Genomic DNA, 19,299 nt, shown 5'->3' with positions numbered 1-19,299 from the left:
TTTACATGAACGGTTCCGTTTGGACAGATTTTGTTCAGTTGATTCATTTAATCTAATTCGATACCCAAATGATCTCCAAATTGGATGAAACCTTGCAGGAATAATCTACACACTATATTCTATACACTAAACGGTGGAGATGTGAAAATGTGACATAAAAGTAAGCGAAATGAGGAGCACCACACTTTAATTTCAAAGGAGTGTCACACTCTAGAAGGGAACTGTATATATATTCATATTTATAATAGTAAAGAAGGAACTCAAGAAAGAGATCAAGGAGAACATATATAGGATGTGGTTTGAGAAGAATGGAGGTATGCGTCAAATATATTGATGAGATATTTGTATATTATTTTAGATTTGATCAAATTGAGGAAAATAAAAGAAATAAAATAAAAACTAGATTTTCTCAAAATTTTAAAAGCAGAATTGAAACGTTAAAGGTAAAAAAAATAAGACATTGGGTGAACTGAGCATTTAGTGTGGTGAAAATAGCCGCACCCTTAATTAATTAAGGTTTGATGATAGTCGCACTGGTCTTTTATCTAAAAAAAAATTCCCTCATATGCCCACATTTTCTTCCGATGCCGCACAAAAAAAGATATAAAAAAAAAAGAACTTACAAAACAAAACCACGATCAACTATCCATTTGATCCAAATAAAATGTTGTGGTCACAGTCAGGGGAAAGCCGTGAAACCATACATAACGGAAATCTGATCTATTACCCCATTAAACAATTCTATCGGCCACAAAGTTGGGCTTTTCGATGGACATGTCTGAAAGTAACAATGAGAAGCTAAGGTGTTGTTCGGTATCGTTTCCAAATACCATTTTTCGTATTATGAGTTTGGAAACAAACATAATACGCGTTCGGTGGTTCAACCCTGAAAACAAGGAGAATTGTTCTCAAAGTACAACTTTGAATCTCCGTGTAAATTTTGAGAACGTCTTTTTCTCGTTTTGCTTGTTTTATGAATACAATCATATGAAACAGAGAAACATACAGTCAAAACTAGCTATTTCAATTCACCATCTCCCCACAACTACAGTTCTTCCACTTACCGATCTCTTCCTCTAATTTCCTCTTTCTAAGATTGCCTTGTTGATTTGTTAGATCATACACCCTTGTCTATCAAGAGAGAGAGGGACCACAAAGTTTCATCCTTATCCTGTTCCTTCTCCAAATTGGACTCACTGCAAGTCGAATTGATAGTAAGAAAGATCTACATAATCTCACATGTCTGGATCATGTGGGTTGACTGGTATGAATATGGGTTTAATACATAGAGATATGAGAGAGAGTGAGAAGTACAGAGAGGAAGACGATACAACTAGCTTACTTTGTATAGAAAATTTGAGGATATGGGTCTGTGATATTTGTGTTTCTAAATCTGGGTTTAGTACATCAAGGAGTATGAGAGATATGTATAGAGGAAGACGATAAAACTTTTGCAGAGAGAAAGAAAAAGCTTTAGTTGAGAGAGAGCAATGCAGAGTAATATATATTTAATACCATGTTTCAACAAAAGCTTTGTTTTTCATCTCATCGAATGAAACAAAACTTCTCTTGAGACTTGTAAACTATTTCTGATAAATGTTACTGAACACAATTCGAAATTAATAAAACAGCAAATACCATTCATTGTTTTCGTTTTGCAAAACAATATTTTGAAAATAGTTTTGTAAAATATTACCGAACGAGCCTTACTATTTGATACATTTTACCACGTATTTGATTCACAAGGAATACCAGCTATGCCAGCCAAGCAATCTATTAAAATCTTTAGAGTCTCCTTCATTAACAAGATGAGTGAGATGTTAAAGATCGCAGAATGTAATCCCTCCCATAAGGAAGTAGCTTCAAGCCCTAGCTTCAACAACTAATACACTAGCATCCCCAACTATTTTGATTTTGAGAAGCTCCAAAGTGTTCTGGGACCAATGCCAAGCGCTCTAATTAAGCCTTGGGCATGCGTCATCAACATCTAAAGCTTACCCCGAAGCGCATCTCAACTGGACACGTGGACGCATGTGTGCGGCTTGAGCCGATACGCGCTTCTAGAAGCTTCTTACTTAGACAAGCTGCCTTGCTCCACTTCTATAAATAGGCACCTAGCCTCACAAACTAAGGTATCGAACTCATTTCCGTATTTCGAGTTACAAACTATCCGCCAAGATGTCTAACTTAAGCGTCGGAGGGTGATTGTCTGGAGCAACAAGAATGACTTGAATATAGTAAAGATGATATTGACAATCCGATTGAGAAATGTTGAAAGTCAAAATTGGCCCACATCTCTTTTATCTCTTTAAAAGAACATCATACCATTTATATTTTTAATTTAATAGAACAACTTCAAAGTAGTAGCAAAATCTATGTGGCTACTCCGACGATAAGAAAAGTGTGCGTGTTCTTTCTGAATTGAGCAATGATTATTATGCCGAATTCAACCCAAGAATGAGAATATTATGAGATATTCGTGCGTGATTTAAACAATATGAAAAGAAAAAAGAGCTTGACAACATGAAAGCATGATGGGGAGCTACAAATGTACTACGGTGAGAGAATATGTGAGTTTTCTAGATAAACCATGTATAAGAGAAAATGAAGTTGAAAGTGGCTGTTTGGGAATATGGTCAAATGATTTAGGAACTTGATGGCATGTAGGCTTGAATGCTTGGGGATTTGAAAGTTGTATTTAGATGTTTATGGGTTTTGCTTGGTGTTTTGCTCCATGGTTATTTCAACTTTTGTAAGTCTATACACACACACACTCATAGCATAACTAGGAAGAGCTTGTGCTACCACCCGAATAAAAATGTTTTTACTAGCTTCACTTAACATTTTCCCTTGCCAAGCTAACAACTTCCCTCCTAATCTCTCTTTGATATATACTGGAAATCACTTGTTTTGTTTTGTTTTGATATATAAGGTAACCCCAAATATTTTTCATGTGACTTCACAACTTCCATCCCCAAATAGCTAGAGATAATATCCTGGTGCTACCACCCGAATAAGAATGTCTTTACTAGCTTCACTTAACATTTTCCCCTGCCAAGCTAACAACTTCCCTCCTAATCTCTCTTTGATATATACTAGAAAACACTTGTTTTGTTTTAATATATAAGGTAACCCCAAATATTTTTCATGTGACTCCACAACTTCCATTTCCATCCCGAAACAGCTAGAGATAATATCCTGGTGCTCTTGAACCACATTATTACTAAAAATAATAGAGCACTTAGCAAAATTAACCAACTGACATGATGCACGCCCATATGTATCAATTACTTTATGAATTGCCACATAAGTCGGGATGTTGCCTCAGCATAAAACATACTATCATCCGCAAACAACAAATGATTCACTCTTGGGGCTTGATCACAGATATCAATACCATGTAGTACACCTTCAGAGAAACTTTTCTATAATAGAGTCGAGAAACCTTCTGCACCAAGTAAGAATAGATAAGGCCTACAATGTGTTAAATAGCCTTTTGGTTTGCCACAAATCAGAAAATAATATCTCATAGTTGTGACACATTGCATAACCAATTGTATCCAGTTCCCATCAAAGCCAAACTTGTGCATTACTTTCTATAGAAAATCCCACTTTATACGATCGTATGCTTTACTTAAATCAAGCTTCAACGCTATATATCCAACACCGTCTTCTTTTCTATTGTGAACGAAATGAACTAACTCATTGGCCATAAAGATGTTATCCGTTATCAATCTGCCAGGAACAAATGCACTTTGGAATGGTGATATTATGGTAGGGAGGATTACCTTCAATCTATTCGCAATAGCCTTGGAACATATTTTGAAGATAAACATTACACAAGGCAATCGGTTGCAAGTCAACCTCTTCATTCACATCACTAATAATGACACCGAAGTTCTATATTGTTCTTCAGTGAGCGGTAATCCATTTGTTTAGAGTGGTAGAGAAAAAAAATTATCGAATAAGTTCTAGGTTAACATTTGATCCAGCACAATCACCTGTTGTATAATCAAACAAAATGTTATTAGCCCCACAATATATCCAACCATGAACCACATGCAGTATTATGTGAAAAAGCAATCTGAGTCCTATACCAAGCAGCTGGCTCAGAAAGTGGTTTGTGGAGAAATCAAACAATATGTTATTAGCCCCACAACATATCCAACCATGAACCACACTGCAGTATTATGTGAAAAAGCAATCTGAGCCCTATACCAAGCAGCTGGCTCAGAAAAAGTGGTTAGGGACCACTTGTGGAGAAATAGAGGGAACATTAGAAGAATTTTGTTCTTCAATATCTCATATCCTGACACTCAATCCTTGTGTTCAAGATTTATGCCCTTTATCTCATCTTTTGTTTTACTATGAAATTTTTTACAGTTGATATACATGCATGTCTTCAGCATGTCTTCAAGTATTTGCTGAAGTCCATGTGTGTAGGACACCCTTTCTATCATGCCATAAGAATCACTACAAAAGTGCGAATATATGTAAGGTGGTAGCAAAGTCTTGCCTATCATAGGTGGTAGATGGTAGATATGTAGGGGTTATCTTAACATAAGATTATCAATAAAATGTTTATCATTTAAAAAAAAAAAATGTTGTGGGTGCAACATGGTGAAAGACCATTTAATGGAAACGTCTAAATATTTGGATATGAATTTAAAACAATTCGCAGTGAATCTTTTTCATATATGTTAAAACATCTTCAAAATCCACATGATCTAGAAGCCTTTATGGAGGCGGCCACCGACGTATGTTAGAATGCTGCTCTTTATATGCCGCTCATTTCACCTCATGTACATCTGAAATCCCATACAAGGATCTGAATTATGGAGAGCTGCTGTGAAATACCTAAATCTATGACTCCTACACTCAAACTTCAAGTCTGCCTTATGCACTATCTTATGAAGAATATACATCCTATCACCAACTTTGATCAAAATAAATGGATGTTCCAAGATGCAAGAGTAGAACATGTTGATCACAATTCTCTTAACCAAATCAAAGTAAGCCAAAAATGAGTTCTGCTCCCACCATCTCCCATCTCCATAAGACAAAATCTTAGCACTAAGCAAATCCCTAAGTCCCGTAAAGTCTAGCGCTATCAGCTGATTTGTTGTCTCTTGGATGCGGGTGCTTTGCGCACCAATGTTGATAATCTTGATAGTGTTTGCTACCGACTTGGATAAAAAATCCGTGATTCGTCCCGTGCCGCCTCTAGATCTTTTCTTTTCTTCCTCTTGGAAATAAATATGTAGTGAAGAAAAAATTTAAAATGTAAATAGATAAACTATATTTATGTTCTTATTTTTTTTTTGGTCAAGTTATATTTATGTTCTTAACCTTGTCTAATATTTTCATGTTCTTCAACATTTTTCAATATCAAGGGAAAATCTGGAATTTAAATTGTTTGGTGAAGCTTTGACATCAAAACTTGCGCTTCGTATTATAAGATTTGAGATTAAGATATAAGGTCAAACACCCACATAGCTGTTTAAAATTTTAAATATATCATTTCTATTTGTTAAAAAAAAAAGAAACAAAAAAAGAGAGAAAGTTTAAAACAATTGCGATTTTTCTCTGTATCTTCATCACGAATTAAGGAAATGGAATCTTTCACAAGTCAAGTAAAAATAGATGGAAAATTTTACAATGTGTTAATGTATGTAAATGATGTGATGCATCAACTTTGTAAATTGAGTCTTCAAACTAGTAATATTAGTCCTCGTAGTTGTAATATGAGTCATTAAAGTTGTAAAATTTTCTAGTTACGACATTAGTCATCATGTGTCATTAAAATAGTAAAATGTGTGCTTCAAGTGGTAATTGAGTCCTCAATGTGATTAAGAAAAAATTGTTACAACTTTGAGGACTCAACTATCACTTTAAGGACAAATGAGGACTAATATTGTAACTAAGTTTTTTTACAACTTTAAGGACTTATATTACAACTTTGATGACTAATATTACTACTTTGAGGACTCATTTTACAACTTGAGGATAAAGGTGATACATCACATGCATTAACATACCCTACCCTTACCCTAAATAGATTATGAGTTGTTCGTGCTTAGGGTTTGCCGAACACCATAATGGCGCTTCTGAAACGCTAAAACATAACAAATTTCACGATGATGTAGTTGAGAAGAGTTTTGTAAAGTGAAATCATATTTTCCTTTGTACCATTTCCTAAAATTTTACCAAAATTCTCGATAAAGAAATGAAAGGCGCGGCGTTTGACAAGTTTGACATTGCCAGATAGAGATCACTTTTTTCGAGTGTCTTTTTAAGGTCGTTATTCGAATGTTCTTAAGCCTATTTTTTGTGGTAGTGATTGTAGTTATAATTTTCAATGGCATAACAAAAAACAATTTAATGTCTTCACTGTTTGATGAGTATGGTTTCCATACCTAGCTTGCTCATATTATCGGTATAACTGAAAACTTGCGACTTTTAGCTTTTATAAAAGAATTCCAACTAGGGTCGAGATGCAAATAAATTTAATTAGAAATTAAAAAGCTACATACATGGAAAGGTCAAGCACATACAACTACTAGTACATCCCATCCTTTGCTAATATTATAATCTAAAGGCTTTACCTTTGGCATTGAGCATTGCCCGTTGGAGGATATCGTTGTTTTATTCATCTTCTTTTTCTTATTAATCATAGGTTCCTATTAGAAATTTTATTTATTTAATTAAGAGAGTTTTTATTTATTTAATTTCATAATTTAGTGAATTTTTTCTAACATTTCGTTTTAATTTTCATGGATAGGCAAATTTTTAACGGAAATGAAAGTTGTTTCACTTATCACACAACAATAGAAATTCAAAGCACTATAATCCACAAATAGAGAGGCGACATCTAAGAAAATAAAATTACATTGTAATTACATAGTATCTTGAGTTAAGAGATGTGCTATTTAGTTGGTTGACCTCCTTCTGTGCATAAGCCAACATGTAGTGTGACGACCTATACTTTTATTAATATTAAGAAAATATGATATAGTAAATATTATTTATTTTTACTTGGTATTTATTTGTATTCATAAATATGGGAATATTGGTTTGTAAATTTATATATATGCATTTATATAGATAAGCCATATCTAGATTTTTACACCGCCCATTATTTATGTTTTAAGACTCAATTGCAATCTAAGAAAACTAAGGCTGGGCACTAGCCGAGACTGGCCACTGATTTGCTGGGACCAGGACCGGACCAGCATAACTGAAATCGGGCCGGGTTTTCACCTAAAAATTTTTGGAACCAGCCAAAGCCCGGACTGACCAAAAACGGGCCGGTCTTTCGAGCCTTCAGTCCTTCACAACCTGATCAAAAAATTGAAGCTTACAAAGGTGATACAGTATCTCAATAAGCTCACATGACACTAGCAATCAGAAAACTCTCCTGGTCTTCTATTTCAATTTATCTTTCAAAATCCAAATCAATCAGCTCAATAATAAAAGAATTAAGGGATTGAAATTGCATCTCACAAATTAACCCAGAAAGAAAGACGCCATTTTTATTAAACAAACATCCATAAACAGATCTCACATCCATTACCAAAACAAATAGAATGATTGAATATGGCTTCTCAAGAATTAACCCAACAACAAAGACACTGTCATCATTGACTTTCTCACATCTAATAAACAAACGACCTAAGAGGTTGAATTATTAGATTTTGTTGCCGAACGTCAAATTGCAGAATGAAGTTTCAAATTCTTGAAGAAAGCTTTAGGGGGTTTTAATGAAGAGACTTATTTGTGGGGATTTTGGGTTTGGGTCTGCGAGGATTGAGGGATTGGGGGTGGGATTAGAATTAGGGCTTTAATAGAATTGAAGAAGATGATGGATCAGGAGATTTGAGGGTTTTTGGGACAAGCTCAAGAATTGATTGCCTTGGATGAACTGATGAAGGCCGACGAGGTGAGCTGTCAGGCAAAGATCAATATCTAAAATCTCACGAAGACGAGAGAAAATAGAGAAGGAAAGAGTGAGAGACAGAAACCCAGTGTGGTTGAAGCCTTGAAGGAAAAAGAGAGAGAAAATAGAGATGGAAAGAATGATCGACTATTTAGGAGTTTAGCTTTAGGTTTAGTATTCCAGTGTGGTTGAGTGTATGTTATTAGTTTAGGATTGCTACAGAAACCCAATCACAGAATGACACATAGGAAGTCGGGCTTTCGGGCTTTATATGGTTTAGCATTTTAGGGACTGGGACAGGCCCGTGTACAGCTAGGTCCGGCCCGAACATCACAAAAACATACAAGGGCCCGGAAAAAAACCCGGACCGGCTTGGTCGGGCCCACCGATCCGGTTTGGTTTTTTTTTCTTCCTCGGTTTTTTTGCCTAGCCCTAAAGAAAACCCTAAGTTTAATCTAAGAAAATCTAAGAAAGCCCAAGACCAACTGATTACTTCTGCACAGTAAGATGTCGTTTCAGGACAATGGAGTGTGTTCAACCCCATTCGTCCTCTACTTTGTCTGTGGTCATCCTCCTCCATTTTGTTCCTCTTTGCAAGCACCACTCCAACTAAGAGATCAGAATCACTGAGGATTAGCACAAACCTAGAAGCTAGAGGTGTCGTTCATATAGGAGAAGACTTGGAGAAGTCAGTTACCAAGAAGCAGGAGGTGGCGATTCCTATCGAGGTGGCATCCGATTCCATCATATCTAGAATTGAATTCTGACTTGTTTGCATAGCAGTATAAATGCCCAGGTCTGGTTCTTCTTTTATTCATTGAGTTTCCTATCTTTGGTGTTTACAAAATGAATAGAGAAAGAGTAAGGAAGGAGGAGAATTTTTGAGATTTAGGAGGAATCTGAAAAGTATAGCTTTTGAATTAAGGTAGGGGGATCTCATAAACCTCTATTTAATTTATTGTGTATTGATTGCTAGTCTTCTATATGTGTTTTGATTGGTGTTTGCTGTTTTGAAGCTCTGTGTAATTGTTATGTTTTTGGCTGATGTTTTGCTATATATGATTTTGTTTATGAAACTTGATTGTGGAATTATTGATCAGGTGTTATTTGTGATATGTTCTTAGTTAATCAACATGTTCATGAATATAAAATAGAGGCAGGAGATTGGTGAAATTGGGAATGAAATTTGTGGGAAAATGCTTTTGTGTGGTTGAGCTTAATCCGTAGGGACCAAGTATCAGGTGGGCTAATATGACTGTACGATTTTGGTGATCGAGATTAAGCAAGAGGACTAGAAAAAAGGGAATCATGGTTTCGTTGAGGAGGTTATTATTGAAGGGATCATTGCATTCATGTATTGTTATGGTTGGCATTTATTGTTTAAAGAGAACTAGCCTTCTATTGTGTGTTGCTCATCCTTAAGAATATATTATGCAGGTGTTGAACATGAAGTTTAGGTTTCTCTATTTGAAGAGCTTTGTGTATGACGTGATGAAAACGTGTGGCTTGTCTCTCTAATTTTTTGTCTAGAATAAGAGCAAAAGATTGTCGGCTTGTGGTTTTGCTTTTGAAGTTTATGTTTTAATTTCAGTTGGAATGATGAACTATGAAGCAAGTTTGTATTGTAATCTATGACATCTTTATTGAATCGGTTATGCCCTTTAATTGGTTCCAAGTTCTTCAAATTGGTTCATTATTTTTCAGCTTTAATATTTGGAATTCTGAGATTCTGCATTAGTTAGATTTCTTCTGAAAACCGTACAGTTTTATTTGGAATTTTAAGTTAGTTTCTTCATAAGAATTGTAGTAGACATCTTAAGGTTCATTCCAGATTTTGAATCACTTGAAAAAGATTTTTGTAGATTAAGTTATGATTTTTCAAAGTTTAGGATCTGCATCAGGAAATTCTGCATATTTGTATTTTTCTGAGATTTTGAACCAGTTACACTATGTCGAAAAACTGTACAAATTGGTTAGTTGTTTGCACTTGGTGTCTTAAAGAAAGTTAGAGTAGAGACCTTAATGATCATTTCAGAACTGAAATCTGTTGAAAATAAGTTTTCTAGAATTAGTTATGATTTTCCAAAGTTACAGCTCTGCTGTATATTTTTCTGAAACATCCAACTATCCTTGGTTTGTATTTCCATCATATTTTTATTTTCCAGTCACACATTCGACTCAAGAAAAAAAAAAAATTCCGGGTCAGGGTGTGACATGTAGCTATAAGGGATAGCATTCCTTGAGTCTTCTATTAGAATTCTCAATTCAGAGAAGCTCTCCACTTGGACTTTAAAGTTAAAAGACAAGGTGTAACAAGTATTTAATCCTAGTATTTACCTTAGCCAACGACTGAAGGCAGACTGACTCATCTAGTGGGATTGTTTGAGTTCAATACTTAGTATTTACAATGACATATCCAACAAATGGCAATTTTAACAAACAACTAAAATTTGACTATTATTGAGATAATTTGACTCTCTAACTGAATATTCATAGAGAAGTGAATACTGTTAGTTCTTAGAATTAGATCCGGTGATGTTTCCGTGCCACACTGTCACGCGGTTCTGACCTTTCTTCCACACACCGTGGTTAATTGTTGGCGATGATGACACAATCAACATAAGTTTCTGTTAAATTTGCATTTACACTAGATTCCTATTGGGTTCGCTTGTTGTTTGGTTAGATTAAACATTTTTGCCATTCTGTTATGAAAACTCAAGTTCGGGTCTCTGCATAAGCTCCTCTATTATGCAATAAAGTTTATTTACAATAAAAAATAAAGTATTGTAAACCTTGTTATTGCTCCTCTGTTGTGCAATAAACCTTGTTTACAATAAACACTCTAAAATAAGTTTAGACCACACACATTTACCTCTTTTTTTATTATTATTTTTTTTTTATTGAAAATATGTTTTAGTCATTCACAATTGGACATAGGAGAAATTTTATTCACACACCCTTATATACTTAATACACACTTCTTCTATTTTTTGTTCTAATTTTTTTCCTCAAACTTCCTCTTATGCCCTCTTCATTTTACTTAATACACATCCTTTTAAATTTTAATTCATCATCTATTTCCTTTTGCCAACCCGATTCCAAATAAGTTGTTCTTATAATCTATCACTCTTTTTTATCATCACTATAATCAATACTACTTCAACTAAAATCAAATCGAACGAGTAAGCAAATCGAGATAAAGTGATTAAAGATTTTCTTTTATCTTTTTTATAGTGTCATTCAAACAACCTCTAAGATTTTCAATCAATTGAAATACTATGAAAATTTGAAATCAATAAGAAGTTTGCATAATGCATATTTCTTAGAGTCGTACATATGTATAGAAATTCAAAAGTTTAGTATTCAAACTGAATTTGTTACTTCAACCAATCAAATTCATAAAAAAAAAAAAGGATGAACAATTTTTTTATTTTTTTTTTTTGAAGAAACAGTTTGTTAAATGAATTGATAAATTACTTTTCTAGCTTGATATTGATTGAATGTAAGGTGAAAGTTTTTGCTCCTTTGTATTTTTATTTTTTGTTTACTGATTTTTTTGTTTACATTTTTCTTAAAGGGGTAAAATTGTATTAAAAATATATTTTAAAAATAAGAGTATACATTCAAAAATTTGGTACGTGTGAATAAAATTTCTGTTAGACATAGCTATAAAGAGCGAAAAAAAATATAAAAGCCTAAAACGAGAAAGCTAAACCCAGACTCAGACTCGGGTCTCCAAATCTTCTCTCTCGCCGTCATCTTTCTAGCTCTTCTCTCATCTCTCATCTCTCTACGGCGGCACCCAGACTCGGCCGGCGGCCCCAGCTGCTCTATCTCTTCAGCCTTCAGGTGCTTCTTTCACCCTCGCTCACAGGCCATTTCGCATGAAGGCTTGGAACGAGTATTCTCTGTTTCTTTTGCTTTGTTCGTTGTTAATAATTTCGTTTTGAGAAACTCATTGATTGTTTCTGGGTTCAATTCTGTGTGGTTGAATTCAAGTTTCTGTTACTGTTTGGAGCTTGTTCTTCTTCTTCTTCTTCTTTTGCATCTTTAGTTGTTTTTCAAGTTCAAAGTATTTTTAACAAGTCTCATATCATTCATATGTTCATACATTCAGTTACACTTTTAATCTAACACTCTCAAATTATATAATATTTGCATTGTTTTTAATCTGGTTTGTATGTATATAATGTTTAACACTGAAAGGACTATTTGTGGGTAGGAAACAATATGAGAGTAAAGAAGCAGAAGCGTCATAGGAAGATAGTGCGGTTTTATACAGCATGTTATGGGTTCAGGCAGCCATATAAGGTGCTCTGCGATGTCACTTTTGTGCATCATCTTGTCACCAATCGCATCACCCCTGCTGACAAGGCCCTTTCTAATATCCTTGGTGCCCCTGTCACCCTATTCACTACCAAATGTGCTGTTGCTGAGTTGAAGATGCATGGTCCAAGCCTTGGTCCCTCCCATTCCGAGTCTCTTGAAGCTGCCAGTAGCCTCATTACTGCAAGGTACATACCTGTCTCTGTCTTTTATTTCTCTGGAGATTGTTATGTGATCTCTTAACTGGGATTTGCACTCGTTTTTAGGTGTGACCATGAGGAAGCTATGAGTGCTGATGATTGCATCATGGATGTTATTGGGAAAAATAATTCCGAGCACTTCTTTGTTGCTACTCAGCAGGCCGATCTTCGTAAGAGAATTCTCAAGGTTATTGTCTCCCTATGTTGTTTTGTATATATTGCCGTTATTGTTGTTGTTTACTTTTCCTTACTGCATACAGGCAGTGGTCTCTTGCTTACCCTCAAAATTACCTTTTCCTCATGCAACCCTGTCTTGATGGACTTTACACATCATTGAGAATGTATCCCTGATTCCATGCAGATTCCAGGTGTCCCTGTTGTATACGCTCTGAGAACTGCTCTTTTGCTTGAGGCACCATCTGTTGCCCAACGCCAGTTTGTGAAAACTTCTGAAGAACAACGTTTGCACATGACTCACTTGGAATTTAAGATGTTGGAAAAGAGGGCAAAGAATATGTTGGAAAAGGATTCCTCTGATGAAGATGTTGGTTCTGGAGATCAGAACTTGGAAGTGCAGGCTGTTGAAAAGAACCGCACTGCTAGGAGAGATTTGGGTGTGAAAGATAAACCTCAGTTTAAGAGAAAGAAGGCAAAGGTAGGCATCCTGATTAATCTTTGCTTACTTAATCAATATCTTGTGTGTGTTCCTCAATATGTCTGCCTCTATCTAGTCCCATGTAAGGTTTTACAGTTCCTACTCAGATCAACTCTGAATAAACTGCTCTAAATATGACGCAAGATGTTTGAAGAAAAGGCATGTATGTTCTTATATGCATTATGAAAACTCTTGGTAGTATTATTACACTTGAAGTAATATAACTGTATCCTATAAGATAACTGGTCCTTAAAAAGTCTTTTAGCAGATTCTCACGAGTCTGATTACTTGGAAGTGATTTGCGTATTTCTACGTCTCTATATGCATATGCTCCTTCCAAATTTTGGCTGACATTTGTCGGACGTTTTTCGTTCTAAAGAAAAGAAAAAAAGAGTTATGTGACATCTACTGCTGTTTGGAAATAACTGCTCAAGATGAATACTCTGATGCTTATGGGTTCGTTTTTTGCAAAATGTACAGGGTCCAAACCCACTTTCATGTAAGCCGAAAAAGACTTCGAAAAGACCGGATTCAGGGAAGGTAAGCTTTCAAATAACATATGTGAGGGTAATTATCTGATGTTTATGTTTATCTTTGGAAGGATTATGTATCAAGTTCAAAGGAGGTTTGATTCATAAACACGAGAAACTGATATATGTCCTTAATTTTTAGACTTGTCCAAAAAGTAATAGTATATTGTGTCTATTGCTTGACATATTTTTGTGGTCCTCAAATTTCATGCAGGAAAGGAATAATGAAGATGCCAGTGTGAGGAGTAGAAAGAAGCGGAAGAGATCACGGAAAGGCAAAAGCCCTGTGAAAGCAGATGGTTAATGACCCAGTATAGGTTTGAAAAATGTCTTTCCTTTGCGTTGGTAGGCGAAGTGCTCACTTTTTCAGGGGAATGGCATTTGCTTTCTCTTTCAGGATAAATGAAATGAATGGTCTTGGAACTGGAGCAACAGGTGTTTCTTATGTCTATTTGTGAGACTTACTCTTCCTGTAACTTTGCAATCATACCAATTTTGTTTTCATCCAAATCTCCAAATTTATATCTTGCATTCTGATAACAGACAAGCAAGAACTAATTTGGCTGCCATAGCTATGTAGATTTACAAATTTTAGTCTAGAACTTGTAACCTTAAGCACAACTCTCTTATTCTTAGGAGTTGGGAAAACTTATTGCTACTTCATTACCTATCAGAAAGAAGTCGGTCTTGATGAAACAACTAGGAGAGCACTAATATTGTTTCATTCTGCATTATGTCTGGCTTGGGATTTTCCTCATAAAGTAATTGGAATGAAAGTAGAAATTGATAATGATCCATTATGTGATAGGTATTAAATGATTTTGTTTCATTATGCATGGTCAAAAATAATTGTTGGTTGAAACTGCTGAAGCTTTTCAAGTGCACATAAGATTGCTTGAAATAAGGTGAGACTCGACTCACTCGAGTATGTTTTTCAACTAAGGTAAGATTGCTTCAAGTGCACATAGCTTTTCAACTCTGTAAGGTGGTACTTTATGAGACTCGAGTATGTTTTTTAGTCAAATAAAAAATGGTTGCCAAATCTCTCCCAACATACAGTTTGAATTTGTCCATTGCTGGGATGGAACCTGATATCTAAAGAGCAAAAACGCACATAGTTGTGCTGAGGCAGAACATCAGTTGTTTTCTCACCAAAATTTTGTTTCTGTAATGGTATGGATGATTTGGAATTCATCTTTAACATTCAATTTTGAAAGTGGGGGAACTAGGGATGTCTTTTTGCTCAATAGTGCGTGTATTTTTGGTAGCTCGAGACAAATGCAAGTTTATGTTTTGGTCGACGATTTCATCTTGTGTAGGGAAATATTCGTATGCTTTGAAACTCTTCGGCAGAGTTTCATCCTTTTCTTCATTGGCCTAGCTCATCTGCTACTTTGGTCTTCTTTTAGGCATTTGTGATGTTCAATGGCAGACTATGCATTTTGCCTTGTTTGGTTTTGTGGCTTCTTCTATCTGGAAAGGCTCCTTGGTCTATGACTTTGACACAAGTATTTACTTCCACAACTGGCTCTGTGCAGCAAAAGACGGTTTTTTTGACTAGCTATGATCGATCCTACCAGAACTGTGGAGTTTAACCACAGGCACTGTCTCAAGTATGACGGCATAGAGGGTAAGCGTCTGATGATTGGGATAGGCTTCTCTTCTATCATGTTATCATCCAGTAAAGCAATTAGAGTAACATTCTGAAGTATGTTCAGCTTCTTCCACCAAAACAAAGAGTTACGGCGGAGCAAATAGCATGAAAAGCTTTCCTCCTTCCAATTATCCTCGAGAGGACTCATAAACATTATCTTATAAAAAGCCAATCTATGCCAAACATTATCTTGCTTATCAATGTGGAGTCTTCTTACCAACTTGAAGATCTCAATTATCTGCAAAAGCAAGACAAAATGCTGAATCAATATAGTGCTTTACTCCATGTGTAACCAAAAAAAAATAAAAAAATAAAAAAAATTATAGCAATATGCAAGTCCAATGACAGGTTTATGACTGCAAGCGAGAGATGTCAATTTTCTACACATTAACAGGCTTGTGAATTCAACAGATGAGAGAGAGAGAGAGAGAGAGAGAGAGAGAGAGAGAGAGAGAGAGAGAGAGAGAGAGAGAGAGAGAGAGTTGTCATGTGTTAAGTGTATACGCAACAATTAAGTAAAAACATAAGCATCAAGTCTTGATCGATAGTTGCATATAAATGCTTGCCGTGACATGATCTCAAATTTTACTCGTAAGCCACTTTTCTCACCTACAGGAAAAAGGTGACACAAAAAGGTTGATCACGGAACGGAAGGAACATACAAAGACATGGAAAGATGAACCAGAGACTGAATTTGATATTCGATTTTTCAACACACAGGAAAATCTTTCTTATCTGAAAGTGAGAACCACAGGTATCTACCAAACCAAACTTTGAAGTTGGAGCCCTTCTGACTGGGCAAACCACACTGCAAGAGCCAAGAGGCAAAGCTAATCACACAAAGATTACTGACGCAAGTCCTTCCTGTCGATCTACGACAAACCATAGGTTATAACAGATAGTTTCTCATTAGTATGAAGGACAGAGAAACAAACTTGTAAGAATCAAGAATGAAAGAAGTGATATACCACGGCATATAAGTGGTTAAAACTTGCATACTAAGGCATGCTCATCTTTCTCAAGAGATATATACCCAAGTAAAGATTGCATAAACATAGCTTCCAGAGACTCAATAGAACCAAGCCTAGAAGCATATGGTCCTGAAGTCTTTAGCAAGTAGACCAGGAAAGGTTTATAAATTCCCATGACAATTTCTTTTCACTGCTCCAACACCAACAGGTCGGCAGCTTTTACGTGTACATTACAAAAGTTCATACAATTCAATACACTACAGGTCTACAACTTGTTAAGAAATCTGGAATCAGCTTTACAAAGAAGATGAACTTGAGGACCATGTCAGCTGTGATTGCTATATCACATGCCACCGCCAGGACAAAATTTGTTAGTCGAAGTCTTGGCTGATCACAAGTTGGCCATAACTGATTAGGAGCTGCTGTGCTTAGTAGCTCCAGCACTACCAGTTGTCATGAAAGATTCACCACAGCCGCATTGTCCTTTTGAATTGGGATTGATAAATATGAACTCAGACCTGCCAGAACATAAACTTGAATGTGAGCAAACAAGGAAGGGAAAACTTAACTGAAGGCTTCAATGGCGTTCATCAACTTCAATCTAAACCAGTGCAAACCCCTCATCAAGCAATAAAAAGAGCAGTTAAATTAATAAAGCTTTCAACAAACCAGGAATTGGTTCATCTCCCTTTCAACTCAGACAAGTCAACATCCCAATTATATGCACATACTTGTGTTGTTTAAACCATCAATTATTTTCAATCTATGGTTGCATATGGAGCTTTCCCTCTCACACACGGTGATTATATTAGATCATCACAAGAATATGCATATCATAAGATGTATGTATACGCCACTCAACAATTGAGTGAGTAAAATTATTCATCATACACATCCAGTTTTCCTTCCTATGTTATCTTCACAGACGCAAGCCTACCCATATACCTACATAGTTTTAAATATTACTCCACCGTTATGAACTAGTGTGGCCAGTGCTGGAGGCGATGATGGTTCCATCGTGAACTTAATGAACTGGTGGAGGAGAAAGTGATGATGTTCAATCATGACAATCAGCACAGATGAAAAGATGGGGAATCTTAGAATCACCATGTTGAGGGAATCTTGATAGTCGATGCGAAGCATTTCTCACGAACAATTGTTATGTGATTATAGTTGTACCACTACTAACCAGCATCAGCCACGGTAGGGAATACCAGACAATAATGGCAGCAGCTGGTTATTATCCTGTCCTAGTTCATCTGATCCGCAAAATTAATTCCTACCGTCTGCAGTTAAAGCCATTAAACAATCTCTCCTTGCATCAGCTAGGTTATATTATCATAACCACAATGCAACACAAAGGGAGCATTTCCGTTTCTAGCACACGAAAACATTGATAGCCAGCCTGGTTTTCTCTATAATGATTTTAAGCATATCAACTAAACCAAATCAAAGCAAAATTTCTTATTTCTGAAGAATAAATAAACCTGAAATACCCCAAATAAAATCACAGATAATCATTTCTTGTCTTTCTCAATTTCAATTAATTTAAATGAATGAGAAACGAGGCTAACCTGAGCTTGTCATCCGCAAAATCCATCTTGGTTCCAATAACATGCATCAGAGCCTTTGGATCGATCAATATCTTCACGCCTTTATCTTCAACCAACTCATCAAACTTTCCTTTATCATCTACACATCAACAAACAAATCAACAAAGCTATCAACATCACAATCATCAAAACCAAAATCCGAGCACAGAAAACCATCAACAAGATTGTCCAGCAAGCCTCACCAGCGTAATTGAGAGTATACGACAAGCCGTTGCAGCCACGCGCCTTAACCCTGAGCTTCAGATATGACCGCTGCCGCTGCTCCAGCAGCTGCCGTATTCTTGAAGCCGCCGCCTCTGTCAAGCTCACCGCTTGCCTCCTCGCTGCCGTTGTCGTCCTCCCTGCCGCCGCCGCCAGAATCTGTGAAGCCATCAATCAATACACCACCGTCTTCCCAAAATATCAATCCCAGTCAAGCATATAAGAGAAACAAAGGCTAGTCCAGTGATTTCACCTCAAGGCAATTTTTCCTCTCTGAATCTTGCTATATACTGATTTAGTGGTGTCCAGAATGGTGCCTAACAATTCACTGATCTATGATAAACATGTAAAGTTGTAAATTAAAACTTAAGAACTACTCAAGACAGCCATCTATCTAATACCATGTTTACTGCCATTTTTGATTTCTATGTTAAAAATCAACTTGAATCAAACCTCAGCCATATATAAAGACTGATCAGGTTATTTCACATTTGCTGTACTAAATTTATATATCAGAGCTCATCTTCTAGAATTGGGACACACCAACCTCTCAACATGCAAAACAAAAGAAGCTAAATTTACAATATCCACCAAAGACAAACAGACAAAAGAAAAACAAAGAGCTAGCATCGGATCTAGCACCTGCTCCAAAAATTTGAGTCTCAAACTCAATTCAACATAGAAAGAAAGCTTACTTCCGTTTTGATGTCGGATTAAACCCAATCAGATATTTCAATATGATACGCAAACCCACTTTGATCAACTTGTCCGATTCCTAAAGAAAAGAAAAGAAAGTAAAACCCAAAGCATTGAAAATCAAAATAGTTGTCAAGGATGCAAACTAAAAGTCAGAAAACTTACTTGTCCCCTTATATGATGAGCAAATACAATTCCTTTATCAACTTGTTCGATTCCTTAAGAACAGAAATCGACCACAGAACCTGAAGACATCAAAACAAATCGATCAGAACTCCCAAAATGGTCCAACCAGTTTGAAACTGAAAACAACATCAAACTTGCAACTATTGCTGACATATAAAGCATATTGAGAATGAAAAATCTGTTAGACCTACAAGGCTACAACATACCCAGAAGCAGTTCAGTGGCTCAAGTATTTGAGAAAGAGAGAGAGTATTTGACGGAAGAGAGTTCATTTAGACATGGTCACGTTTAGGATATAGAATTTGGAACCGCCTATATGTCAAAGGAGTGT

At 35.9% G+C, this 19,299-nt stretch overlaps 2 protein-coding genes across 2 annotated transcripts; one reads left to right on the top strand and one right to left on the bottom strand.

Moving 5' to 3' along the window:
- Positions 1–11,633: 11,633 nt before the first annotated feature.
- LOC101305124 (rRNA-processing protein utp23-like) lies at positions 11,634–14,275 on the top strand. The gene is made up of 6 exons (XM_004290274.1): positions 11,634–11,785; positions 12,159–12,450; positions 12,529–12,649; positions 12,824–13,117; positions 13,598–13,657; positions 13,862–14,275. Exons 2-6 carry the CDS (start codon positions 12,167–12,169, stop codon positions 13,949–13,951), a joined length of 849 nt encoding a protein of 282 aa, XP_004290322.1. The 5' UTR covers positions 11,634–11,785; positions 12,159–12,166; the 3' UTR covers positions 13,952–14,275.
- Positions 14,276–16,241: 1,966 nt separating this feature from the next.
- Positions 16,242–18,972, bottom strand: LOC101291483 (iron-sulfur assembly protein IscA-like 1, mitochondrial-like). The gene is made up of 5 exons (XM_004290314.1): positions 18,948–18,972; positions 18,782–18,861; positions 18,068–18,419; positions 17,847–17,964; positions 16,242–16,790 (listed from the first exon to the last, which is right to left on the bottom strand). Exons 3-5 carry the CDS (start codon positions 18,255–18,257, stop codon positions 16,685–16,687), a joined length of 414 nt encoding a protein of 137 aa, XP_004290362.1. The 5' UTR covers positions 18,258–18,419; positions 18,782–18,861; positions 18,948–18,972; the 3' UTR covers positions 16,242–16,684.
- Between the last annotated feature and the right edge of the window lie 327 nt (positions 18,973–19,299).

The sequence above is a fragment of the Fragaria vesca genome, linkage group LG2 (assembly GCF_000184155.1).
Source record: "Fragaria vesca subsp. vesca linkage group LG2, FraVesHawaii_1.0, whole genome shotgun sequence".
In the NCBI taxonomy this organism is placed as follows: Eukaryota; Viridiplantae; Streptophyta; class Magnoliopsida; order Rosales; family Rosaceae; genus Fragaria; species Fragaria vesca.
This window is presented reverse-complemented; position numbering and strand designations above follow the sequence as displayed.